The sequence below is a fragment of the Melanotaenia boesemani genome, chromosome 10 (assembly GCF_017639745.1).
Source record: "Melanotaenia boesemani isolate fMelBoe1 chromosome 10, fMelBoe1.pri, whole genome shotgun sequence".
Lineage (NCBI taxonomy): Eukaryota > Metazoa > Chordata > Actinopteri > Atheriniformes > Melanotaeniidae > Melanotaenia > Melanotaenia boesemani.
The window spans coordinates 20,055,168-20,082,510 of record NC_055691.1 but is presented as its reverse complement, the minus strand read 5'-3'; the positions used below and the strand labels follow the sequence as shown (position 1 = coordinate 20,082,510).

The following is a 27,343-nucleotide window of genomic DNA, read 5'->3' as shown; positions in this document are numbered from 1 at the left end:
GTAATTAATAAAAACAATTTATTTTTGTAGTGTAAGTCTTTTTCTTTAATTATTTCCTAATTAGAATTAAAAGGACATTAACATTGGCATACTGGCTCAAAACAGTAACTTTCTGAATAAGAATCAGCTTTTCTAACATATGCTGACATGCTCATTTTTTTGTGCCACAACAGTAGCCTACTTATACCTAAAGAAAGATATAATGTAACTTGTGTTGGTCCATTATTTAACTGTGTATAATTTTGCTGTTTGTACTTTAATTCTTACTTCTGATTTACTAGCATCTGAACTACTTCCCAAGTCTCCTCTTATATTCTCTGCTTTACCACATATTGGTGAGAAATCTAAGTTTTGCTCCATTATAAAAATAATATTACACATCCAAAACATTGTAATATGAATATTTGAATAATAACTAACAATACCATGAAAATAAGTTGAAATATGAGTCCATTCAGAAATATGTAGTAATATGGTATGATATATGGCATACTGAAAGAAGGTGTTGTATTTATGGAAACTAGAGGCATTTTATGGTTATTTTTGACAATGAGAAATACAGACATTGTAAATGGGAGCATCCATTGCCTGAGGCTAAATGATGACAAATAACAATAAAAAATACTTGACTCAGATGTGTTGTCTGTAGTTTTCAGACCTGTAAGTGAAATTACCTTTCAGCCTAAACTATAACTTATCTTTCAAGAAAAGTAGTGATAAAAAAAATCCAGTCTTTTATTAGTTTAGATATCAATTGCTTTTGGACAACCTTTTATTCTAAATACCAGAGAAATGACTGATATGTGGTTGTGAAGATATGTGGAAGTAGATTGGCAGAATTGGGATTTTTTTTTTCATGAAAAATACATCATATTTGTTGCATCAGTTGACAGGAAAGGATACTGAACAGCAAACAAGGTTGAAGTATTTGCATCTTTTCAGGTTTGTTATAACTGGTGTGCTGGACTAAACCAACCAGTTAAAGGATGTTTAGAGGCTGCACACTTTCATTTTGATTTGTTAAAGCTTATTAAAGCTATTAATGGTTCCATTAAACTTTATTGCACAGATAAATGATCAATTCACATCAAATTACAGTCAGCACTAAAATTAAAAATAGACTTATTGTATCTTGGTGTTTTACAAGGTACAGCTTTGTATCGCCATGCTTTAAATGCAAAATAACCTAAATTTGACATAAACAGTGAAATGATTAATAATTTACGTGAATGTACCATTGCAAACAAAAGTATATTAATGTATAATTGGTGAATGTACTGATAAAATTCCCAGTCTTTGTTTTTTATTTTTAAATATGAATATGATCAAGCTCAATCAATAACATCCCCAATAACATCCCCAAACATATAAACACATTTTGTTTAAATTAAGGTACTTTTAATTGGTCATAAAAATGTTTTAGCATATAAAAGTTATATATCTAAAAGTGTCTTGTATCAGTAATCACTGATCATATGTTCATCCCAACATGTAAAAGAATACAATTCTTTATGTATAGCAGAAAGTGACCCCAAGCAAGATGATCTTTTTGGAATGAAACCCTCATATCAGCTTTCCCTGCACACATCATGGAAGTAGCACAGCTGTGCCATTCAGGCACTTTGCATTTTCATTTAATATGATTCAGTGCATTAGATGTAAAGCAACTCTACCTAAATTAAAATAATGTTGCAACTTTTTACAGTTCAGTAAACCGATGTAAAAACAAACACTGAATCAATTGTTCCGGTACTATTAATATGAAATAAAAACACTGAAGCTTAGCTGAGTTCATATGCAGCACTCTCAGCTAAAATTAATCAGAGGTTTATCAGAGAATTTTACATCCTGGGATGTAAAACCAACTGTACAGTAAAAACAAAGCTGTCATCAATATATCAGAGATGTCCACATCAGATGAAAATGCTTCCTTAGAAAGCAAACACAAGCAAATTTAAATAATTTGCCATTGAATACCTTTAGTGGTCACATTTTCACATGTGCATGTTACTCTAATACTGACAAATAAAATGTTAACCAGTTCTCCAAAAGTGTGTTTGAATCTTATGTAGAAGGCACCAATACAAGGGTGAAAGGTGCAGCAGCAGGAAGGCAGCTACATGTGAGGTAAATCTGAAAGCCTGCATCTCTGCCTGTTTCATCACCTTGTCAGTTGAGGTATTGCTGAGAGAGTGTCAAAGCTGAGGAATGACCTCAGAGCCTTCCACAGAACTCCAACCTTTAAGTCTTTAGCAATGAGACTCCTTTTCATCAACAGGGAAGTAGCCGTCTTTAGAAGAAGGAGCTTTCTGCTGTAAGCTGTCCCCATCTGCTGCAAAGATGGCCGGCAGCCTCTCCTGTTCCTGCTTAGTCTTCGGCAAGTCCGTGGAAGGAGTGGTCAAGAGAACGAGGCGCTGTGAATGGAAAATCATCATAACAATTTCGATCAGCAGCAGATAGTCTCTATAAAGTTTTACTCCTGACATGCAGCAAAGTAGGAAGGAGACAAGAGCATAATAGTTCCCTTAACTCACTTTGCATGGCTGCACCTCTGCTACTTATATGAATGTACTGTATGTGCTTAATGTATAGGCAGGGATATTTAATTTCACTGAAGTTTAAATATAAAATAGAAATTCTAACTAAGCAGTAATATTATGCTTATTTGATAACTAGCTAAACTACAATAACCTTTGTTAAGATTTTTCTCTGAAGAAGTTACCGCATGGAGGAGAGCGTAGTCTCCATCTGTTTGGGCAGCAGCATCACATGCAGCGACTCAAAGAATTAAAAACAAATTGTATCTCTTTGCTGGAGAACTGCTCTGGACATGCTGCTCAAAACATATGCCAACACTACATACCTGCTAGACAAGATAGAGATCATTCAAAAACGTGTCTTCAGTCAGAGGCTACTTCAGCTCTGCTGCAATAAGGAGGTAATTGACTCTATACTATTTTATTTTTACAGTGTGTTTTGGTTATTTTATTTATTTGTTTAAATGATCAACCATTCATAATCATTTTGTAAAAATATAATAGATCTATTAATAAATATTATTTTACATATATATTAATATTAATAGGAATATTAATGATAATAAACAATACTGTAAACCATTTAACATACTGTACTGTCAAATTTGTAATATATTTTATACAGTTACTAATGAGGGAATATCTCTCAAAAACCTACTTTTCAGGAGAATAATTACTCTTGGTAAATTAAACCTTTAAATGCATTTTTAAACACTTGGCCAGCAATAACACAAGCTGAAATGCTTACTTCTTTGAGGGTTCCTGGGGTGTAGTAGAGCTTCGCTGCCACCCAAAGAGGAATGCAAAGCATGGAGGACAAAGCCAGAATCCAGCCAATTCCATTCCCCCACCATGGGTACACATAATCGTTGTTGTACTTTAGAGGTGAGTACTTGATTAATGCAAAGGCAAAAGTTCCCTGAGAAATAAAGGACAAGTTATTAATCTGCCAAGACAAAGGCTAGATATTTCACATCATAGCTGGTAACTATACTTAATTTGAACCTTATTGGAATTTTTACAATGTAGATAAAGTGCAGATTATTTGTGGTGTAGTAGTTTCATGAACTGCATTTATAATGCTGACCAGCAGAGGCTGCTCCACTTTCAGGAGAGGAGTGTGAAAACATGCAAACTGAAAATGAATGTAAGATTTACAAAGCATGTGGCAGGGGTGAAGAAAAGCCAGCAGTATTTGATGACAGGGCTGGGTCGATAGCCAATCATATCCTCTATGTTGTCATAGAAACGATCAGCCCCTGTGATAAGACACAGCAGAGAGTAACATCAGTATTTTAGTGATCATTTATTTAAAACAGAAGAGTTTCATGAATATCACAAAAGTCTAGAAAACACACTCACCATAAATCCAACCAATGCAAATTGTTTCAAAAATAGCCACAAAAAGCAGGCACATCCCACTGGCTGCGTAGTAGTCAAAGAGCTGGAAGACATACATGCCTCCCTGTAGATACAAACAGGTACGAGATCACAACCTTAAATACAACCAGATGAAATGAAAATGAAATGAACTGCCACACTACAAATATTAGTTAAAACAGTCTACCAGTAATGGCTGTGCCTTAGTATGATTTGTGTTTAGCTGCCTCACAGTGCTCCCCAACCGTTGGAGGGGCACTGCTAAGGGGCTGCTCTGGTATTTATTATCACTTCAAACATTTGTCAGTTTGACAAGTTGACATAAATCTGGCTAAAATATCAAAGACATGACATTTTTTCCTAGAAGTAAACTCAAGAGGCCCATTTCATTCATCATTATTTACTGTCTCATTAATATTAAATGTAGTCATTTTATTGTTCAGTTTCTCCATGAGCAGAGTATTCTTGAACAGTCTTTTGGGCTTATAATAATTTGCTTCTAGTACGGCGCTAAGACGAACCTGTGTCAGCATGACGAGACCCATGAGGAAGGACACCACAGCTACTGCAAGGATGAAGAGCTCCCTGCGGTTTTTACGGCGGAAGACAGAGGGATACATGTCCACCATGGCTGTCACCAGGCTCTCTACACAAACAAACTGAGAAAGAAAGATGCAAGACTTGTGAGAAATGTTGGCAACAAGGTAAATAAGCCAAACTCTACTTATTTGATCCGATTATCTTCTCATGTGTGGTTGTTTTGGGGTTCATAGTTTTATCTTACCTGACTGTCCAGTCCCAGAAAGACAATCATGATGAAGAAGCAGCAGGCCCACAGAGGTGAAAATGGCATCATGGAGACAGCACGAGGATATGCAATGAAGGCCAAACCTGGACCTGGGACACAGACAGATCGATGTTAAAATTCTTAGTCATAAGGTTACAGCGACTCTGGTTCACTGAACCAACCAGTTACAACGTTTTACTCTAACCTGCACAATGTTGTGGTATTCATAAATGCATCTGAGACAAAATAAATGTCTAAATGTGTATAACCGGTGAAGGTTCTTAAAAACTGGAAAAAAACTAATAAACACTGAACTCTGCTAAGAATTTTTATTTATTTTCTTTAATTGTTATTGCCTTATAGGCTGTAGGGGTGCCTTTACATAGTTTAGCTGAAGGAGCTAGGCAATATATTTGCACAGTCTCCCTCAGGATACTGCATTTGCATTAGTAATAAAGAAAAATACAAACCAGATTCAGCCACTTCTGATATGGGCACGTTTTGCTCGAAGGACATGAAGCCAAGGATGGAGAAGATGGCAAAGCCTGCAACAAAGCTGGTACCACTGTTCAGGAAACAAAGGGACAGGCAATCCCTAGAAACAACACAGACATGGATCATAAAGCAAGAAAAAGGAAACACATGTGTTAAACTGTTTAAAATATTGCTTAATAACTTCAAATTAAAGTGCTGACTTAATTTTGATATAAAGTGTTGGGGTAAAACAACAGGTTAAAGATGAGGTTGATGAATGGAGAGGAAGTGATGTGCAGTCTATCCTGCTAACAATTGTAGAATCTAAGCCCTCACTTATAGCAGTTGTTGTTATATTTGTTGTAGCTTCCAAGGGCGGTGAGGCAGCCCAGGCAGATGGCATATGAGAAGAAAATCTGAGTTCCAGCATCCATCCAGACCTTATGATAAAACAAAAAAAGGTAGAAACACATTTAACAGTTTGTGTTAGAACACATGTAGGATGTAATTTCTCAGTGTGACCTGATTGAAGATTCCTATTTTTATGCTTTAAAGTGGATTAGTTGTGATAAGTGAGGCCCCAGCTGTTGTCGCAAACATCCCTCATTTGGACAGCAGCTTGCTTGTGAACCCTGCAGCACAGCGGGGCTACCAGATGTCGCATCTCAGGGCATTGATTTTGTAGATTGAGGAATTTAATTCCTTATAGATGTCTATTTACTCAGTACTATGCGTTTTGTATAACAGCTCCAGGTGCAAACCTACAGCCCCCTGGTCAAACTTAGCAGAAAAGGAGTCACCATAGAGGATGTTTTTAGTTTAAACTGCTCTCCACCACAGCAGCATTGAACCCACCAAAAAGCTTACTTTAAAACAAGCATTGTGTTTTGTCTTTTAAATCCCCAAATTCCAGACCCTGAAAAACCAGTCTCTCTCCCTCACAACCCTGACATACCCTACCCAGAAAAGCCTAAATCCAATCCCCACCTCTAGGGTGTAAAGTGCGAAACCTTTTGATCTCTCATTCCTGTTTTACAATTCTAATGAGGTCTCTCTTTTTTCTTGCAGTTCTGGTAAAGTGCTACCAGAGCACAGGAGCATGTTGGCAGCTAGGACTGACGATCTGATTGACTGAAGGTCCAACCAACAGCACAAGCACTGGACACAACATTGCACAAAGGCAGAGAATCCCAAGACAACAACTCCACCAGCCTAGCTTGACTTGGCCAACACTAATGGGGCTCTCAATCATAGCATGAGAGCCCTGAGATGGAATGAAGCAGGAGGGGGCTATTAGATTTTCATGCTTGAATTGTATATGTTTAGAGCTTGATGATAATAGTTCACAGCATGGAGCTTGGGGCAACTAGAGCATAGTGTCACTAATGACACTTTGAAGGCAGCGACAGTGAACCAAACTGAACTTGTCTAACAGAAACAATAGAACTTTTAGTCTTTCTTCATACTTTAAAATACCTTTCCCTTTCGTGTAAGAATGATTGTAACATTTTGGACGTGTATAATTTATCTAATGCAATGCCACAGTAGTTTGTACCCATTTTGCAACCTGTGGGCCTGTATAAGGAAAACAGGAGTGTACATTTCAGAAGTACATTTTAACTTACCTGTGGGTCAGAGAGCCGTCCCAAGTCAGGGTAAAGGTAGAAGTGAATTCCTCTGGAGGCCCCTGGCAGGGTGACCCCTCTGATCAGTAGGATCACAAGCATAACATAAGGGAAGGTAGCTGTGAAGTAAACCACCTATAGAGAAAGACATCAGTTCCTCATTAGACACACATTCATGATCATTTCTTCATTTTTAAATTCTTCCATTGCCAGATGAGTGTTTTTGCTCAGCATCATCTCTCAGAGTATAAATCATATTGTTCAAATAAATAAAAGATAGAGCATTGACAGTTGCCGTATTGATGTTTTGTAGATGCCAGTATTTGTCCATTAAACTGACAGAGATGATACTAATCTTCATGAATTATTTCTAAGAAATACTGAGTAGCTGTGATGAACAAAAATTTAATATTTTTGCCTTTCGTAAAAGAGCATTGCTTCACCTTGCCAGTGGATTTGACCCCCTTCCAGATGCAGAAGTAGCAGATGACCCATGCAACAGCCAGACAGATAACCAGATCCCAATTCAGAGAGCCAATCTGGTGAATACCTGAAGAAATTCTCAGCACTCTGCGTCTGGAGTAATCACACAAGACAGATGTAAGTTCTGCTCTTCCAAATCATTAAAACCCACCTGGATTTTCTCAGCAATTCCAAATCAGCATTCACAACCTGAAAGACTTTCTGGTTTCTAATTCAAATCACTTTTTCAGATGGATATTTGGTGAATTTTCTAACATCTACTGTCTTTCGAGGACATGGCCAAACAAAACGGCACTTACTCCCAGAACTCAATGACAGGAGAGGTGGTGTTCTCATGGTGATTGATGGAGCTATTCCCCCTCTGAAATGCCATACAGGAATCTTGAATGAAGAATAGACAAAAGGACATTCAATCGTGTGAAGAAATCCAAGCTTTCTCCAAGGTTTCCAAGTTACACTCAGGCAAGAGAAGCAATGCCACCGCTGAGACAGAAAAGTGAAGGGCTACGGGAACATTCACTTCCTCTAAATAAAACAAAACTATGAATAAATGAAACGATGAAGGGAACATTCAGTTTTGATAGAGGGTTAAAGCAGTTTTTTAAAGTGTGCAGCTTTGTTCATATTATGAAGCTGAACTTTACTCTGTGAGCAGAATGTAAGCTATATGGTAGAAGGCTAAGACAGCTAATGCTAACACGCTGATGTTTAGCTGGTTTACTGTTTTTAACATCAGTTTATCAAAAGTTGTAGCACTAGAAGAAGATAGAGTAAATTATCAAAGTCATAAAGATGTAATGCAAAAGTAAAAAAAAAAAAAATCATAGCAATTATTTAAACAACCCTTGAATTAATTTATTGATTTTGCTATCTAAACTATATTAATACAATAATGTGGTCATTTATTACCAAATGTATTTGGTTTCTGAGACTTTGGACCACCCATATAATCAAATTGTTTGTTAAAAACCTGCTCAAGGCCATGGTCAAGGTCAAGGTAAACTTTAGGGAAATTCATATGGTCATTCCACATCTCACCACATTTCTCTCTGTTATAGAATTTTTTTCTATCATATCAAATCTCAGGCTTCATGGGATGCAAATAAAGACCTGACTACACTTTATCTTTGATAATTTTAAAAGTATTCATACCACGATAGGTTGTTTGACTTGACTAAGATTTATTCTTAAAGTTGACAGCAACCTCAATTATCAAATGGCTTTCATCTGCTACTGACAAGAAAACAGAAGGAGTTTTGCTCTAAATGGCATGAGTCCTACAAAGCTCTGACCTCAAAATCATGGATAACGTGAAGAGTTTGAGGACAGTGAAACAGCCTAAACCACACACACACACACACAGACACACACACACACACACAAAAAGTTAAACTGGGCCAACATCCTATAAACAACCCAGCTGTCACTAGATTATGTTGCTGTTCAAGGGTCTCATGTCTCACTTGTGTTCCACGTGTTGTTGCAGGTTGCCCAGGGCAGATCCCAGGTGAAGCAGTTGGACAGGTAGAAGATGGCCCACGCCAACACAACGATATAATATATGTTCAGCAAAGCAACAATCACCTGGGTGGCATAACCCACTCCTGATAAATTACAAGAAAGAAAGAGAAATTTCATCACACATACAGCCTAACTGTGTGCAGTGGTGTCATCTTGAATGAATGAAATCTTCAGGTTTTTTTAAACAAAAATTTTTTCAGTTGACTGCTAAAAGATTTTGAATATGTCAGTACTACTTGCACAAATTTATAAATCCAGCAATGAGATCTCATTAATTCCTCTTTAATATAGTAAAGATGTGTAGTAACATGCACACTTTGATTTATGTATTTCCTGTATTTCCACAGATAAACAATTTTTAGTTATGTCATAACAGGGATGAGTTTGGGTACATCTATTACAATCATTTTATAATAATTAAAAAAATATTGTTTAGCATCGTTAGATTACCTTCAAACAATGGACAGATTTTCCTCCAGCAAGTGATGCCTCCTTCACTGGTGTACTGACCCAAAGCCGTCTCAAGAAAGAAGACGGGGATCCCACAAGCAAACAAGAAGATGAGGTATGGTATAAAAAAGGCCCCTGCATAAATTGAAAAAGGAATTTCACAAAGACGCTCAAGAACAACAGGATTCATGATCATAGAAACTGGTACATATTTAACTTGCTCCAGACACTATGTATAATACCAAGTTATGAGTTTCTGCTTTTTCCAACCAAAAATGTCTTTTGTTTTTGTTTAATGAGGCTTATAGTGTTACACATCTGCTGCATAATTAAGATTAAATTTATTTTCCACCTTCTTTCAGCAACAAATCTCCTTAAAAAACAACATGCAGTGTATTAACCCACATTCTACACCCACATATGTGCTGTACTTCCCTCTTAAGGGCTTGTTTCAGCTGCTTGCAAGCGCCTGCATATGAAAACATTAAAAGACTTGTGTTTTTATGCTTGAACAGTTAAGTCACCAAAATGTGTGTGTTTGGTGCAGGTATTAGCCTGCAAAAACCCTATCTACCTCACCCATAGATAAAAAAAGTTTTTCTACACCCTGATGCTGCGCTTCGTTAACTAGTGCCATTCCATAAAAAAGGGTTTCAGATTTTTTTTTAAAAAAAAATCTGCACTCACCTCCTCCATTCTTATAACAAAGGTAGGGGAACCGCCAGACATTTCCCAGGCCGATAATTTCTCCAGCTACTGACAGGACAAACTCAATCTTGTTGCCCCATTGACCCCTGTCCGCCATTTTCTCCTCTGTGCTAGGAACAATATCCAGAGTTCTACTGTGCCCATTGGAGGGCTCCACCTTGGATATGTTCTCCACATCTCCTGTGCGACCTAAGAGTTACATTACAAAGAGCGCAAGAGGAAAACCAAATTAGTGAAAAGAAATTCTGACAAAAGATTAAAAAAATAATGAAAACTTGAAAGAAGCCATGCTTGCCCACTTTGTCTCCTTGTGGAACTTCTGCATTTGCTCTTGTTAAGTCTTCTTTTTATGTTCTTACTCGGCTAGTGGTTTATTTATTGGAACACATCCTGTGACCATCCATTTATCCTGTCCTCCATAGATGTTCCAGCCTATATTGTTAGGCTAGTGTATTTCTATTGATTTGTCCTATTTTAAAGTCCATGTGAGCTCCCAAATTCAAAGACCATACTTGGAATGTGCTCCACACCGCATTTCAAGACCTTGGCTAGTTTTTTAAGAAGCATTTTCTTTGTGTATGTGATGAACCAGATATGCTTGTTTATGCCAGCATTAACTTTTCTTTGCCTTGGATGGAGTGAGTAATGGCTTGAGGTTACGTGACCGTATGTGAGGCTGGTAAAACCAGTCTAGTTGTATTCTGTTTTGGGGCCAGTGCTGCTGAAAGAATTTCCCTCTGTGGAGGAAACAGACAGCTCACTGACTGTGCTCACTCCTGTCAGGTTGCATTAATAGGCTCCTCACCGGCCCCTCTGTTACCCCTTTTTCTTTCTCCGGAACAGATTGTGGCCACTGCTGCAGACCAAATTCAAACCAATTGGTCATCACTCAGCAGGAAACTCGGTTATACTAACTCAGGTACCAGAATGCACCCAGTTTCTCTGAAAACAACACATGGAATGGAAATTCCATCTATCAGTGTGTCTCATGTGAAGCCACCTTCAGGAATGTGCTCCTGCTGACAGAGTGTAGAAGTTGAGCACAGGCATGACTTTGTATGTTCTGTGTTCATTGCTTTGGAAATCGGACCCATTTTAGGAGCCAAAATCTCCAAACTAAAGCCAAACTGTGGTAGAGTTCCTTGTTTTTCGAAAGGGCAGTCGGTGGGAATGAAGGCTTAGTGTAACAAAAGCAGAGTAGCCCCTCGCTTTTGTGTTGGTAAATAACAGTCCTCACTGGTCTCACAGCCAGATAGTTCCCCCTCACTTTTTCACTTTCTCTCTGGACAAAGTACTTCCCTTCATAAGAAACAATTGTAAAAGATGGGATTACTTGTTATTGTCATTTAATGTAACATGTTCTGTCAAAAAGAAAAATGTTATCACATTTTATAAGACACATAAGAGAAGCACACTGCGAAAATATGCCGAGGAGGAGCTTTATAGCTTTATGCTGGTACAGATTGCCATCACGCCTCCTCTCAAAACAACCTGGACTTAGCAGCTAATGGAGATAGTGAGAGACTGACAGAATAACCTACTGAATGACTGACTAACTTTCCTTTGTGGAAGAGTTTGATCATATGGACCTTACCAGTCAAAAGTTTGGGCACATTTTCCCATTAAATTTAATAGGAAAGCAAGTCCCAAGGTTTGACTAGTAGTGTAAATACAGATGATATGAGAACTCAGAGGTTTAAATGTGAATCTTCAGTCAACCAAACTGTTTGCTCATTTTTGCCAAAAGAATGAAAGAAATGGTAAATAAAGCCCAGGGTTGTATCCAAAGAAAGATCAAATCCACCTGGACCACAAACTAGATCTCACAGAAATACGTGAAATAATCATGAGGTCTCAACACTTATGTGGTTCCCAGTACGTAATTGTGCCAGGAACATGGAAATCAGGGCAATGTTAAGTCGGTGGTGGAGCTTTGTTGTGTTGTCTGCATGACTTTTAGTTGTCCGGAACAACCAAATGATGGTACAAGTTAAGTTTTCTAATGCAGAAAAAAATGTATCTATCCCATAAAATCCCGAGCCCATCAGGGCAATGATAAATCTGTGGTGGAGCTCTGACATGCTGTCTGCAGAACTTTTCTGGTACCGAAGCAACAACAAAAAAAGGCAGAAAATGCAGAAAAATGTTTTCAATATCATTATCATAATTTCACTAGTACACTATGAAAGTTTTGCTTTTGAATATAATTTTGTGTGTGTGGGTGTGTTTTTCTTTTTTGATGAAACTTGACTACTGACTCTTGGATGGTTTTATTTATGTGACAGAAAAAATATTCTATTCTCTTATTATTAATTCACCGTTAATATTAGTAAGCCCTTTCATACAGGAAAGTGGGCTATCATCTGATACAAGAAGACTCCCAAACCCATCTGATGGGAATCCTTCCACCGGCTAATCTCAAATCCTCATTACGACGTATTTTAATGAAAAACAACGTAAAATTAAGGTATTTCGACTGTGACTAAGAACAAACAGCAATGCAAAGGCTGTGTTTCATTCACAGTGGACCTTAAACAAATTGGATAGTTCTTTTAATTTTTAATTTTTTTTTTTATTTACAAACATTCTTTCAGGTATCACAAGATTGTTGCTAACATGGTTGCCATGGACACTGCTACATGCATGACATGCTCCAATCCTGTTTTGGGCAGTCTGCCAGCAATAGACTGCGTTCCATTACATTTTTTTATGTTATTTCTCAACGGTTATTGAAATGGTAGCCTATGCATGTGTATTTGATAATCTGTGATGCAACCCTGACTCTGACCCATAGATTGTGTTGACCTTAAATCTAAAATGTCATGCCTTCTTTCAAGCATATATAAATGTCCTAGATTTGTAAATATTGTAACTCTAAAGGTGACTCATTTTGGAATATACATGAAGGAAAAAAGTTAATTTTTTAATGATAGGTTTTGCAAGTGCTCTCTGAAACTAAGCTTTTGAAGGTCTCTGTCAGTAAAATGAGAAAAATAAAACTTTGGCTTTCACTAAACCAAATGCTTCATTCAGATGCATTTGCAATATCGTCACTCCAGATGAAAGGGCTTCATCTGGAGAATTGCATGTCAGTATAAACATTCTACATGGCTCCTTTGAAAACTGACTGAACCTTCACCTTATAATTTAACAACAAAAGGGGCTAAAGACATGGGACCACCTCATTTAGAGAGCTGTCATGTAATAATTCATGTGTTTTACCCACCAACTAGGATGAACACATAAGGATAAAATACATTTTCACCCATTTAACAATTAGATTATTGAGTTCACAGTTGTGTTCACGGTCCCTTTAAAGAACAAGAACACAGTGTTTAGTGCTCCACTTTAACCTTATCAATACTAATATTGGAGGTGAATTGATAATATAAAATAAAATAAAAATAAAAATAAAATATCCTTTCAATCGTGTAAATGAAACAATCCAAGAGTTTGTAGCCAGGTTTCATTCAAAATGATCTGATTATGTAAAAAAACAAAACAAAACATTAACAATACAACAACATACAAACACAGACACACTTACCCACACTAAAAAAATATGTTATGAAGGAGCTAAACGTTCATAGTGTACCACAGCTTATTTAGTGAAATTATGATAAAGATATCAAAAACATTTTTTTTTCTGCATTAGAAAATGTAACTTGTGCCTTTATTTGTTTGGGAACCAGAAAAGATGTGCTGACACCACAGCAAGGCTCCACCATTGACTTAACATTGCCATGGTCCCTACACAATTACGTGCCGGGGACACACACGTAAGTGTTGAGACCTCATGGTTATTTCACGTATTTCTGTGAGATCAGTTTGAGCTGTAAGCTTGGTTGTGATCTCATGGTGACAACAGAACTGTCATGGAGTGGTTGACATAACCAGGACTGGTTCTGAATTGACTGTTCAGCCTAATTGCTTTCAGCAGCAGGTGGAGAGCGAGCTCGTTTGGATCACCTCCTACACTCCTCACATGCATCAGTCATTAGCTGCTGGCTACAACAGTTCCTTGCCAGATCATCAGTTCTCCTGCTTGGCCTGAGACTGCTCCGGAAGAAGCTTCTACCTTGCCTGCCTGATCTCATCAGTCTACGCCTACTTCTGCCTGCCCTTCGTCCACCTTGTCTGCCGGATCACCTCCATTTACGCCTGCTTCTGTCTGCCCTGCCTGCCACCTATTCCTGGAGGGAGATCTACTGTTTTTAACCGGCGGCTAGTGGATCACCTCCCTGCCTTGGATCTTGGGGGACTAAAACCCCACCGCGCAGTGAAGACTCCCTCCTCTGTTCCGCTGAGCTTGCCAGCTGTCTATCAATAAATTTCTGTTATTTTGCAGTACGGTGGTTCTGTCTGCTTCCTGGGTCCGATTCCTTCCCTGCACCATGACAAGAACTTAATTGCGAGAAAGGTCTTTACAAAGTTTCCCCAATGCTGGTCCCTTTACCTCATGTTCCCCCATTAAAACACATCCGACTAAACCCAAAAGACAGTAAATTAACATGTCCTCAAGTGCTGTGGAAGGCTGAAAATGATTTTTTAATCCAGCTGTGTTGGAGAATGCAAGTTAGATGCTGAGTTAGCCATCGTCGCATTACTGCGAAAACCTGCAAAAGTTCTGATGTGCATCTTTAAGGGTATGTTAAGCAAACCTCCAAACATATTTATTAAAACAGAAAATGAACCTTTAAAAAAAATTAACCCTAATAATATTTAGAATATTTTTTATTACATCTGCTAAGGTGAAGGTCATGTATTGGGTGTTATTGGTTTGTCTGTCTCTCTGTCTCTTAGCAACATAACTCCAAAAGTTATGAACAGATTTTGATTAAATTTTCAGGAACTCTCAAAAATGGAATTTGGAACAAGTGATTAGATGTTGGAGGTGATCCGAATCACCGCCTGGATCCAGGAAATTTTTAAAGATTCTTTACTATGGTGAGATAGAGAAAAATTGCCACGATAGCATTTGATTCAAACAGTAATGCCCACAATAACTGGCAAAAAAAAAAATAAATTACACTGGCTTGGTGGAGGTCTGTGTGCTTTTAGTTTAGTAAATGATACCTAAATCTGACTATGTGTGTATTTTATGCTTAACCCTTACCTTCAATGAATAACTGGCTGACTTACCTTCATGATTTTTTTTTATGTATAGGTAACTATACATGATATTAAAAAAAAAAAAACTGAGAAATTTGAGCGTATTTGCTCAACTTTGTCACAAGAGTGGAAAAGGGGGTAAAGAAAAATCCCAAACTGTGTCCACAGGAAACTGTAGGGTCTGGACTTGAAAGTGGTTTTAACCTCATGGTGACAACAAAATTTGATTGCAGAAATTTCTTTCCACAGTTTCCCCAATCCTGGTCCTGAGATCCCTTTCCCTCATGTTCCCCTGTTACAACACACCTGATTAAAATCCTCAAGTACTGTGGAAGTCTGAAAATGAGCATTTACTCCACCTATTCTAGAGCAGGCAAACATACAGACCTGCTGACCTCAGGACCAGGTACAACCCCACCCTCCCCCCAAAGGGAAAAAAAAAAAAAAAAAATCACATGAAAATATTAAGTTAGCATTTACCGGAAAATAGTTTTGAATGTAAGTACATTGTATTTGTGTTGGATTTGGTAAGTTTATCCACTCAAGTGTAGAGTCACATTCAAGGTGTTTCATCTTAGGAAGAATTCAGGGGATGTGATGCACACATCAGATCACTTCCACATCTGTACTCCTCTGAGATGATGATGATGATGATTACAAGGATTTAGTTTTGGTCCTTTGTGAAGAATTTAATGTTTTTTATCGGGTTTCTCTGAAAACAAGAGAAACCAATATCTATGGAGGGTAAATTTAATGGAGTACAGGGCATGGTAAAAAAAAAAAAAAACACCAACCCCCCCACCTCAGCAAGCCACATCCTCCTCACTTTTGAAAAGCTTGCTACACCACTGACCCAAGCATGGTAACATGCTGACTTTCAGATCACTCTGAAATTTCCTCTGAACTATATCCCATCTGTTGATCCTTGTTTTCTTCCACAATTTCTAAACCAAACCATGTGTCTCTTTCACACTTAACCCAAACCCACTGAGTGACAGCTAAGTAGAAAGTAGCAGGGGGTGGTTTGGCTTATCAGCTGCCACCTCCTGAGTTATTTTCTATTAAATATCTTATAGTTGTGCAATATCACATGTAAGTGTGTTTTTTGGAGCCTTGAAAATGTAGTAATGTTAAGATTTTTGAAAATGCACAATATTTTCAAGTAATAAAAACAGGTAATTACAACTTTAAAAGCCTACATTGATATTTAACTATGTTGTGACCCATAAATTTTAAGCTGCTTTTGTCAAATTGCAATTTTTTTGGAAGCAGGTCATCATAGCTTTTGCACGTTCTCATTTAAGGCCGTATCAAAATGGACAAGTGACCTCTATGCACATACGAGTGATTATAATTTGGGGGGCAGAAGTTCAAATTCAAAACAAAGAAAATTTTATGTGATTATAACAGCATTTGTAGTAATTCTTGACTTTAGTACCCATATTAACCATGAAGTTGTTAACGTGTACACCAAACACTGACTGAAAACATTGCTGTCTGTTAAATCTGGTCAAAGTCTGTTAATGAAAATTTGACCAAATGTCTGTATTCTTCTATGATCTAATTTGGAAAATGGACGAACAGGTACTTTTAATCCACAGAGCCTCGCCCTTAAAATCTGTTTAGGTGTCATGCTCTGAAAATGCCAACGATGTTTGCTGTGTGCTGCAGGGTAAACGTGTTACTATGCATGCAGCTGCATGCAGCAGATGGACTTATGTTGTTTGCAGGTCGGGAATAAAAAAAATACAACTTCAGCTGAAAATAAACAGCTTCTGCAGAAAATAGGAAGTTATTGATAATTCTTTGAGTATACAAGCGGTTAGTTTTATTTTTATTGTCAACATATTGGGTCTTTTTCTTTTTCCTTCTCCTTTTATTTTCTATTGAGAGTTGTGCATTTAAAGGCTGTCAATGACTGTGATCTAAGCTCACATAAGTGGAATAGTGGTAGTTATCTAAGCAGTAATAACAGTGTGTACTTTGACAGTGAGGTGAGAGTCCAAAAAAAAAAAAAAAAAAAAAAAAAAAAGCGATGGATCTGTCAGAGACTGCTATGTTGCTTAGTTTTCTTGAGTAACAAGCCTCGTGGCTATAAAAAATAAATGCTCTCAGCCCTATGGGTCTTTTTGGCCTTCATGTGCAAAGGCTCATGTGAAGGAATCATATATTCATAATTCACTCTATGCAGAAATTCTTGCTGCACAACATTTGACTGCATCAGTTGCGCAATAGTCAACCACCATACAGAAATTCCAAAGAAAAGCATTGTTTCACATTGTTTTCCCATTTGTTCCAGGTAAGTGTGAAAACCAGAAATAATTTATCTTGTCCATCTGAAATCAAACTCATTCAGATTTGTGGACAAACAGGCTTGAGCATGAATTGTGAAAAAAAAGTTAAAGTCAGATTTTTCTTTTTTTCTTACTAGTGGATGAGGATGAAAACTGTATTTTGCATAACGGTTATAAGCGTCTGCTAAATGACTGTAGAATAAAAAGCTCTTTTTCAGCTGCATCTGGCTACCAAACAGAGAAAAAAAATATCATACTGAATCAAGTTAAGTTGAATGAAAATGATTATAAAAGTCAAATCAGATTTCCAGAAATCAGCCTTTTAATATGAGGATGCATGCATTGTTTCTTTAGAATGAACATGCAAGCGTTTAAAGCAGCTGCTTTCACTCATTTCTGCTGCCAGTAAATATCACATAAAATCAGAATATTCTTAGCTCATGTGAAAAATAGGTATTTGTTTCCTATTGTCTGTGACAGAAGAAAAGCATTAAATGAACAACAATCAAATGTGGCACTCACCTTTCATTTTGATGTGAAATAGCAGTTTCCAGAGGAGAGTTTGGTGTCATAAACAGACTTCTTACTGTTTCAGGTTTCACTATATAACAAGCATGAAGGGGCGGGGATTGAGAAACTCAAAACTGTGGTGGAGCTTACATTCAGATTTTTCCCTCAGCTTTGCACCTCTCTGGAGACACTCCACTCCCCCCAACCTCTCCCTTCCATCCATTCAGACATCCCTTCACACAAACGCTCACGCGCACTGCCTGCAGCACACTAGAGGTCTGTGCTGCCTCAGTGTGGTGGCCTGATTGCGTAACCTTTTGACAAACTCATTCTCTCCAAGCCTGCACAGAAAACAACCAGAAATTGAAGAGAAAGTCAAGTTGAATTACATTAAACTATCAGTTATGCTACTGAATCTGACTTTAAAAAGATGTAGACAAACAAAAACGGATCATTTTCAAATGCGTCACACACATGGATCATTCTCACATTTCAAGCATCTTTTCTTACTAATTGTAATTAAAATGTCACTCCATTTTCATGAAGCCCCTGCTCTAAACACATCCTTAATCCACCCCCCGGAAAAAACGGCCTTTATCCCCAAGACCAGATTTGCTCCTCACAGACCCAGCTACCCATTCAGGACTTTTTCCCACCATGTGAGTCCAAAGCGGACTGGTTTGAAGCATTTGTTTTACGGTGACAATCCAGAGGGTTTTATAGAGATGTTTGCTGCCATTATACCACAAAAGGAAGTTTAAGTAAAGATTAAAAAGAGGAATTTCAAGCAATCTAAAGATGTTTTATATTAAAGGGTTTTGAATTAAGACAAAGGAACTCATCAGAGAGTTTCTAGTAATTGATGTATATGAAAAACAATAGCAGAGATCTATGTTTTGAAATTTAAAGATTGATCAGAGCTGCAGGTTTAGTTGGTATTCTCACCAACATGCTACATTTCTCTGCAAGTTTTAGCTTGTGCAAACACTATACACCACAGGAATTTACAAGTCTAGTTCAGTTAAGGGCACAACTTCATGGGTCTTAATGGGGGAAAAAACAAAACAAAAAAAACTGGAGAATATTTCAGTTTTATCATGCCTCCTTTAACTCAAATGGATATTTCACTTTTTTTTTCTTTTGAATGAAACATATATATCATGGTGATTTAATTACAATTTTAACTTGTTTTTTTCCCATGTTTTCCATTTGCATCAAATATGCTGTGGGGCTAAGAGAAAGACATGATGGATGTAACTTCTGTTTATATCCAGAGGTGATTCATGCGTCTCCTGGGGCCCCAGGCAAATTTTCATAGGGTGCCCCACCAACAGACATTCATCACACTTTTATTCTTATATTATATATTTCTAACAATAACATGTTAATAATTTAATCTTAAAATGTTTGTTGTTATTGCATTACATTACTCACATGTCACTTTTGGATGTTCCTTAATATTTTATTTTCAACATATTAACAGTTTTACCACTATTCTTACTCTGACTTCAACGTCATTATTTACTATCTTTATTTAAAGGTACAGTGTGTAAGATTTACTGACATCTAGTGGTAAAGGCAGGCATAGCAATCACTTCAAATGTCAAGCACGGTTGTGAATAGATGGTGGCTGTCAGTGGCCAAAATTCTTACAGACATAAACGTGTTTTTAGTGACTGCACTACAGATAACTATTTCAAACTTGCAATCATGTGTACGGTCTTCTTTTTTGTGCCTTTTATGGCGTTACTTAACCCAAACAGTAATCCAGCAGGTGTCAGAAAAGCTCAGAAGATTCTCACTTCACGCGCAGAGTTGTTTGTCCATTCAGAGACACCGTAGTCAAAATGGTGGCACAAATATTGCAGCTGCTATGTATGTGGACCCATGGCAAGCAGATATAGATGGACCATTCTATGAGAATAAAAACCCGACAGTTATTTCAGTTAAGTGATTAGATACCAACAGAAACACAATTTTTAAAGCTATATTACATGTATCTGTTATTCTTTTATTTTGTGACACACTGCACCTTTAAGAGGGAAACAAAAAAATCTCTTTGCTAAATACTCCTGACTGCTACCTCCTATACTGGTGTAGTGGAAATTTCTTTTCCCTTTGACATATACCCAGAGGGTAACTGTCAAAGATTTAGGTAGGTAAAAGGTGTGTACACAGAGATTTCAAAATGTCAATATTCCACTGACAGATTTGATCTAATGAAACTTAGTCTCTCTGAGACTGACGGTTTTTTCTGCCTAAGGCTAATGACTTGCAAAATAAACAAAGAGGTTCAACTTTATTCAGATTTTATTATGGATGAACACTATACAGGGCGTTGTGATGTGTATTTGTTAAAACAATGTTAAAACATGATAAACGTTTGATAAGTGTTTCTTTGCCATGTTGTCATGTGTTGAAATCCTCTGAAAAAAGTTCTCAACATAATGTTACTGACTGAGTCTAAACTAAGCTTGTGCTTAATTCTAAGTTTTATTGAACCAATAACACCAGTCAATTATTAACCAGATCAAGATGTCATATTTCAAACATCAGTGATGTTTTAAGTTTAAATGTGAGGAGCACATTTTTTCTTCTTTTGTTATAAACCAAAAACCTTTAGAAAAATTATGGAAAGCATTTTCCAATAAACACATATCTGCAATATCTATTCATAATATTACAGTTCTACACATACTGATATCCACAGTGTCATGGTGTGGTTATATATGTGGTGCATGCTAGAAATAAAAAAATAAAAGAAATAGAAAAATCACTTTAAAAATCAATTTGAGAAAAAAAATGCATTGGTGAATTTGAAGACTCCATCTAGCCCTAGCATCTAGCATAGTCTGTAAAAAAAAAAAACTCATTTAGGTCATAACTGTCAAATGTGCTTGAGGTAGGTCATCAGTTTTTTTTTTGTTGTTTTGTTGTTTTTTTTGTTTTTTTTCCCCTGATTTAACTAAAGAAGTTGGACAACAAAATACCAAACTAGATTTTCTTATGGAGTACACATTCCCATGAAAGGTTGTCAGGGTATTTATACTTTTGCCCAGCATCTTGCCCTACAATGACCAAAAAAGTTCTCTTGTAGGTATTTTTAATAGCTTTTATAGTTCTTGTTCTAATTTTTCTGGCATGGACATGGAAAATGCTGAAGAGTCAACCTGGTAGGTAATATTGTAGTTCCAATAAAACTTTCTTTAGTTTTTCCAGTTTTAGCAGTGTTATTGTGACATGATGAGTGAAGTTTGATGAGGCCAGTCAGTCTGGCCAATCAGAGCAAATTTGTTGTTTGATGTTGGAGTTGCCCTTCATACCTTCTGCTCTTGCAGGAACTATATGAAGAACCAAACATACTTTATCCACTGGCCATTTGATGACAGGGAGCCCTCTAGTGTTCAGAGTGAAAATGCACCTAAACATAATATGGAAGTCTGTGTCCCCCCCCTTTTTTAAATTGATTTTTCTTTATTTTGACTAAGAAACTCAAGCACAAAAAATAATGCACAGCACAGAAAACTCTGAGTTTAATATTCATCATGGAAGGGATATTCAGGATGATCACTCCACCTGTGCCCCCCCAAAAAGAGAAAAGATGATTATTTCTGAGCATGATTATCTGTTGTTTGTCTTTCAACAAGCTTTTCTTGCATTACATTACAAAAACAACATAACATTTCAATCATACATACATCAGCAGCTCCACAAAGCGGATGTTTTTGTTCAGAGCTTCGATAGCTTTCATTTCATCCTTAGTGAGTGAAAAATCAAATATCTAGAAGAGAGAATAATTTGTTAGACATGAATCCATGATTAATATCCAAGAATAGGAGTTGTGACAGCATGATTTTATACGTTCTCTGGCCAAAAAAAAAAAAAAAAAGTCACACTCTTACTATTTTGTTGTACTGCGTTTAGCTTTGATTACAGCAGCATTTGCTGTGGTATTGTTTCAACAAGAAACAAAATTTATTTCCATCCAGTGCTGAATTGATTTTTCAGTCAATAAGTCTGGACTCATTGACTGATCTATGTGTGTAAATGCCTGAACAATTCTTTCACTATTTGAGCCAATGCCTTCATGGCCTGTGCCATTAAAAAGAAAAAAAAATCCATTGATGGAATAATCTGGTCATTCAGTATATTCAGCTGATCTCATTCTTTGTGCACATGTTGCTGAACCTATACCTGACCACCTGCAGCAACCCCAGATCATTGCACTGCCCCCACAGGCTCGTACAGTATACCTGGAAGTTATGTTTGATCCTCTCAGGGCTGAAGCTCTTTGGAATCACTACCACTCCTCTTTGTACGTTAAAGCGCAGAGCCACCTGAGCACTGCTCTTATTGTACTTCTTCCCAATGGACACCAGCAACTCATCCTCCAGCATAGGAGGACACTTCAAATTCACCCTGCAAAAGGCAGAATTAAATTTAAATTAAACCAGGACAATGATTTTAAGGTTTTACATCTAGCTAACCTAAGTGTAGCAATGATGTTGAGATATCTCACACTACAATCACGCATGTGCTGCACATATATTAAATGTTTTCTTTTTTTAATTTTAGTGACTGTCAGATTAAACCTTCCCGTGACAAAAGTTTAAAAAACTGAAACCACTTCTCTTTTTGACATGAAATCTTCATCATTTGATTCTCATGACCCCCCCCTGATTAAGTGTCATTGTTTCAATTTCACTTATGTCAAATTTATTTTTAAAATATATTACATTTAACCAAATAAAACAAAACAAAATAAAATGGATACTTTTAAATGAAATTTATTTTAAAAAGTTTTTTTTTCTCTGTCTATTTATAACATGACAGAGAAAAGGAAACATTTTTTAAAAGCTGACCTCTGGCAGCTGCTTCTCTTTAAAAATTTCCCTTTAACTCAGATCGAGCTAGTCTGCTAAAAGCTACGTACCAAGAAGCATCTCTGGAGGAGCCAAGTGGGCAATAGCCAACAATCACAATGTCATGCTGACGACAGAACTCCAGAAGTTTGGGTTGTGTGAAATATGGATGGCATTCAATCTAACAGGTGAGTGAGAGGAAAATGCACAATGAAAAATGGGTCAATGCTCCTATTGCTAGGATACAGTTGTGCAAAACAAAAGGAAACATACTTATTTAGATACATAACCAGTTAAAAATACAGATAAGTAATAAGCTCTCATATTTACAAAAAAGCTCTCAGTGTTTTACTAAACAGGAGTTAGAAAGTGATGACCAGCAAAGCAGTTCCTATAATCTTACAGCACACTTCAATATCCTGTAATACACTAAAAGCCGGGTCACCTGGTTAGAGACGGGTTTGTGTTTGAGTCCAGGTTTATTGAGGAGCAGCTCAAGCTGCCTGCGGTTGAAATTTGAGACTCCCAGAGATTTAACCAGTCCAGCATCTTTACAAGCCTCTAAAGCCTGTTGAGAAGGACAAAGAAGACATTACAGCTTTTCATAGACTAAAAAAACTAATTAAGTTGTGGATAACAACTTTGGATAAATAAAATATCAATAAAATCTTCCTTAAAAAATTGTCATTGTATTAATAAAAAGTCATTTTGTTTTAACTTTCCTGTTTAATATGATACCATTTTTTTCAAAATTTTGTTATGTACTTTTTTTTAAAAAAATGGTATTCTCATAAATGTGTGAAGCAAAAGTGAAAGGGCTTACGATTACAGAAGAGAAAATGATGTTGTAATGCTTTGATTGCATCACATCATTTTACAGACAACAAGGAAGAAAGAGCACATGGTCTTCTGGGATCTCAAAAAAACTCACCTCCCATGTGGCACAGAGGTCTGTGTGGTGGTAGATGTGTTTTCCATCCTCATCTTTAGGGTAAAATTCCTTTCCAGGCTAAAATGGAAGCACACATCAACATTTGTTACATCTCTGTGTTGCGGAGTTTAGTCATTGTGATGCGTACTGTTAACATTGATTTGACTATCATATCAAACTTCACAATTCACATCAACATCTAACTGCATGACTAAAGCCCATCAACATAGGTGACTTTCAGTTACTAAATCATAAGGAAACACGCACCTTGACTACATTTTATCTCAAACCTACTGAGCATGATTAACTCTTTCCATGTGCTGCTGAATATCAACCATGATTAAATGAAGCTGCCAATGTTTTGTCATTATTTTTCTAGGATTTAAGAAAGTGAAGTAACTTTTTATTTGAAGTAATTCCGTTCAGCTCAGTTAGCTGCTATCTTTGTGTAGTCTGTAGGCACCTTGAAGGCCATGGGAAGCTCGACAATGTAGAGATCCACATAGTCGAGTTGTAAGGCTTTCAGAGTCCTTTCCAATGCTGGTCTCACCAACTCAGGTGGATGGAAGGTATTCCAGAGCTGAGGAAAATAACAGAGTACTAATTAGAAAACATTTAAAGCAACTTAAAGTGAAGCCTTGCAAGCATGTCTGTTTCTAGAAAATTGTTTCTAAGTATTCAGCAAATAGGCATTGAGAGAATCACCATGAGTTCTTAATGTTAAGTGTAGTTAGATATATATATTACCTTTCCACAGTAAAAAATGTCTTCTCTTCTCACAGTTCCATCTGCTATCTTTTCTCTAATGGCTTGGCCAACTTCATACTCATTGAAATACACCAGCGCCCCATCAAAGTGTCTGTAACCCACATCGATGGCCAGCTTGACACACTCAAGTGCCGTGCCTCTGGGTGTCTATAAGATATCCACAGAAAATGTAAACATCATTTTTTTTTTAAGTTACAGTGTGCTTGTTTTAGTAATATAACCCCAAATTAGCAATAAACATTTAAACTCCTACATGATAAAGACCTGTCCTTGTTAATGGTCCATTAACAGGCAAGCCAACATTTGTATAAGGGGTTGCAGGATTACACTGGCTGGCATTTAGATATAACCAATTTTGGAAATAAACTTCAGGCCAATATTTACCCCTAAGACAACTACATATGGGGCTTTTTTTCAGCCCATTTATTTCCTAAGCAGACCACATGTACATATGCTTGATGGGGAAATCAATGTTTTAAGCTATGAAGAGAAGCTTTATTCTACTCACCGTTCGAAGGTCCCCATAGGTGCCCAATCCCAGGAGTGGAATATAGTTACCGTCACTGAGAGGGATCCTGTGGCTCTCTGAAGTGAGATTCATTTGTGTGCAAATGCGTATACTCTAACCAAATGACCTGCACTATAGTCAACCTAATGGCTAACAGAGTTTGGCCATGAACATTGAACCTTGATGAAAGATAGTAACAGTGCTGGGCTGGTTGGAGTGTTCAAATCCCTGTTGTGAGTCCGGTTAGAACTCCAAAGAATGAGTCGGCTTTACTTATGCAGGGTTTATTAAACCAACTGAGTTTTACAGTCTGTCCCTTATACACACTGGAGGTCTTGGTTGTGTGGTTCTAAAACAGAAATGAAATAATATCAGCACCTAACTAATACAAACACAGGTGCAGTTGCAACATAAAGGCACAAAGTATGCAGTTTCTACATGAACACAGCTGCTTGGTAGCAAGCGTAGCCTGCTCATGTGAACAGCGCATGGCATCAATTAAGCGAATGAACCAGTATATTTAACAAATAAACTGTCTTAACATCACTTAGCATCACTTACTGGATTTCACGCACACATATCCAAGTGAGGTTACCAACAAACTGTAAACTAAGACTTAAAGAAAAGTCACACTAAACTTAGGACGGTAAAACTCCTCTTGTAGTCTCCTCTTTCTCTCCACTCTGGCCTGACAAGCTGCTCATGAGTAGTCTAGGCTCCGCCCCTTAAAGGGCCAGAATGTCAGTCCTTTAGGCAGCCTTTTCCACACTTGATGACGCCTTATCTTGCAAACACTTAAGTGAGTGGCCTCTAACTGAGCCTGAACAGTTGAACCTGTCAAAGTTGAAAAACTTTCTGAACATTAACAGCACATTCTGCAACTAGGTAATACACATTGTGTATTTACATCTGAGCAGAGCTAGTGGGGAATACAAATTGCTTCCAGCTTTGCAAAATAGTTCTATATCATGCTCCATATTCTTGTTCTTATAATAGACAGCTGTTCAACACATTCTAGCGCAAAGCTTCCATACTTAAAGTTGTTTTGAACCCAGTACTTTTACCTTTTACTTGAGTAAAAAGCTGGAGTTGATACTTCAGCTTTTACAGAAGTCTTTTTAAACCCTTGTACGTATACTTCTACCTGAGTAATGAATGTGAATACTTTTGACATCTCTGTCTGTTCTCCATCAAAATTATCCCACACTGCTCCTGCTATAGTTCTGAGGAGGCCCCAGCTCATAAATGATAAAGTTCCATTTGAATTTTTATTGCATGGGTATCCTTTTACTGCATTTATCATCTATTTAGGATCATTGCGGTTATGAAAAATAAAGTTTTGCCAATGCTATCCTTAATGTAAAGGGCAGCCTGACTACCACTTAATTATGATGTTTGAATTCTTGCTTGTGTTGTTCTTACTCTCAAATGTAAGTCGCTTTGGATAAAAGGGTCTGCTAAATGACTGTAGAATAGAATAGAATAGAATAGAATAGAATAGTAGACATAGCAAATGAATTAATGAATTCCTTCAGTGTCTCCAACACTGAAGGCTAAAAATGCAGCCACCAAATCATGACAGTCTCCACAATATTTTACAGATGACTGTAGACTCTCATTGAAACACTTGACTGATCTTCTCTTTACAAATTAAATATTTCAAATATGGATCCAGGACTCTGTAACACTTGTTATGACTGACCTTGTAGTCTGGTGAACGCAGTTTGCATATATTAAGCCAAAGAGCAATACAAAGGCTAACAAACATAATTATTTGTGAAATGGTACCATCGGGATAGGTTTTGTCTGTTATGCTGTGAGGGTCGAGTTAGGTGTGTTTGGCTGTTGAGATCATGAACGCCAACCAAGTGTCAAGTGGTGGAGGTACTGGCAGTAAGTGAATAAATGGTAGTTGTGGGGACAAAATATAGTCCTACTTCACAACTCCAGTGTGGACTTTCATTTTAGTTTTTCTTTTTTCTTTATCTTTTTTTCTTTATTTAATTATAAAAATGTGTAACAGACCAGTAGACAGGCTGAGGGCTGACCATCTACTCCTGTAGATGGGATCAGATGAACCAGTCCGGAGTCCTTGGAATGACAGTCGGACAGGGAGACCTGTGGTGTGTGGTACTGGAACACTAGAGACTGTAGGTCTCATCTATTTGTAATCATTGTCATTATGAACAATAAAGTTCTGCTAATACCATCCTGTATGTTGTCCCTCTTCCTCTGGTGACTGACTGCTGGGTTTATCTTATGTGGTCCGTGCCAAGTTCTGAACGCTCCTAGACCAGTGACGGAGTAATTGTTAAAATGCTTGCAGAATGGGTCAGTGTCCGTGACAAATGACCTGTTGACTGACCTGATCTCTTAGGGGTTCTTCTTATATA

General features: G+C 37.3%; 2 protein-coding genes across 2 annotated transcripts; both read right to left on the bottom strand.

Moving 5' to 3' along the window:
• Positions 1-864: 864 nt before the first annotated feature.
• slc6a13 (solute carrier family 6 member 13) lies at positions 865-18,084 on the bottom strand. Its single transcript, XM_041997873.1, has 15 exons — positions 17,894-18,084; positions 9,945-10,154; positions 9,258-9,392; positions 8,750-8,890; positions 7,586-7,667; positions 7,247-7,379; positions 6,804-6,938; positions 5,515-5,618; positions 5,175-5,299; positions 4,702-4,814; positions 4,439-4,576; positions 3,900-4,002; positions 3,696-3,796; positions 3,286-3,456; positions 865-2,414 (listed from the first exon to the last, which is right to left on the bottom strand). Exons 1-15 carry the CDS (start codon positions 17,898-17,900, stop codon positions 2,250-2,252), a joined length of 1,863 nt encoding a protein of 620 aa, XP_041853807.1. The 5' UTR covers positions 17,901-18,084; the 3' UTR covers positions 865-2,249.
• A 2,702-nt stretch (positions 18,085-20,786) lies between these two features.
• Positions 20,787-25,135, bottom strand: LOC121647934 (aldo-keto reductase family 1 member D1-like). The gene is made up of 9 exons (XM_041997761.1): positions 24,951-25,135; positions 24,422-24,589; positions 24,138-24,254; positions 23,675-23,752; positions 23,189-23,311; positions 22,815-22,924; positions 22,135-22,300; positions 21,580-21,662; positions 20,787-21,457 (listed from the first exon to the last, which is right to left on the bottom strand). The coding sequence occupies exons 1-9, from the start codon at positions 25,041-25,043 to the stop codon at positions 21,415-21,417; spliced, it is 981 nt and encodes a 326-aa protein (XP_041853695.1). The 5' UTR covers positions 25,044-25,135; the 3' UTR covers positions 20,787-21,414.
• Positions 25,136-27,343: the final 2,208 nt, after the last annotated feature.

Bases quoted from the DNA above. Each gene is read 5' to 3' on its own strand.
- slc6a13 (XM_041997873.1), bottom strand. The intron at 6,939-7,246 runs GTGAAGCAATGC...CTTTCTCTATAG, and splicing joins GGGTCAAATCCACTGGCAAG to GTGGTTTACTTCACAGCTAC. The intron at 3,797-3,899 runs GTGAGTGTGTTT...GTCTTATCACAG, and splicing joins TTGCATTGGTTGGATTTATG to GGGCTGATCGTTTCTATGAC.
- LOC121647934 (XM_041997761.1), bottom strand. From the start codon at position 25,043: ATGAATCTCACTTCAGAGAGCCACAGGATCCCTCTCAGTGACGGTAAC. The intron at 23,312-23,674 runs GTGAGTTTTTTT...CCTTCTCAACAG, and splicing joins ACCTCTGTGCCACATGGGAG to GCTTTAGAGGCTTGTAAAGA. The intron at 21,663-22,134 runs GTATACTGTACG...TCTCTCTTCTAG, and splicing joins GGATCAAACATAACTTCCAG to ATATTTGATTTTTCACTCAC.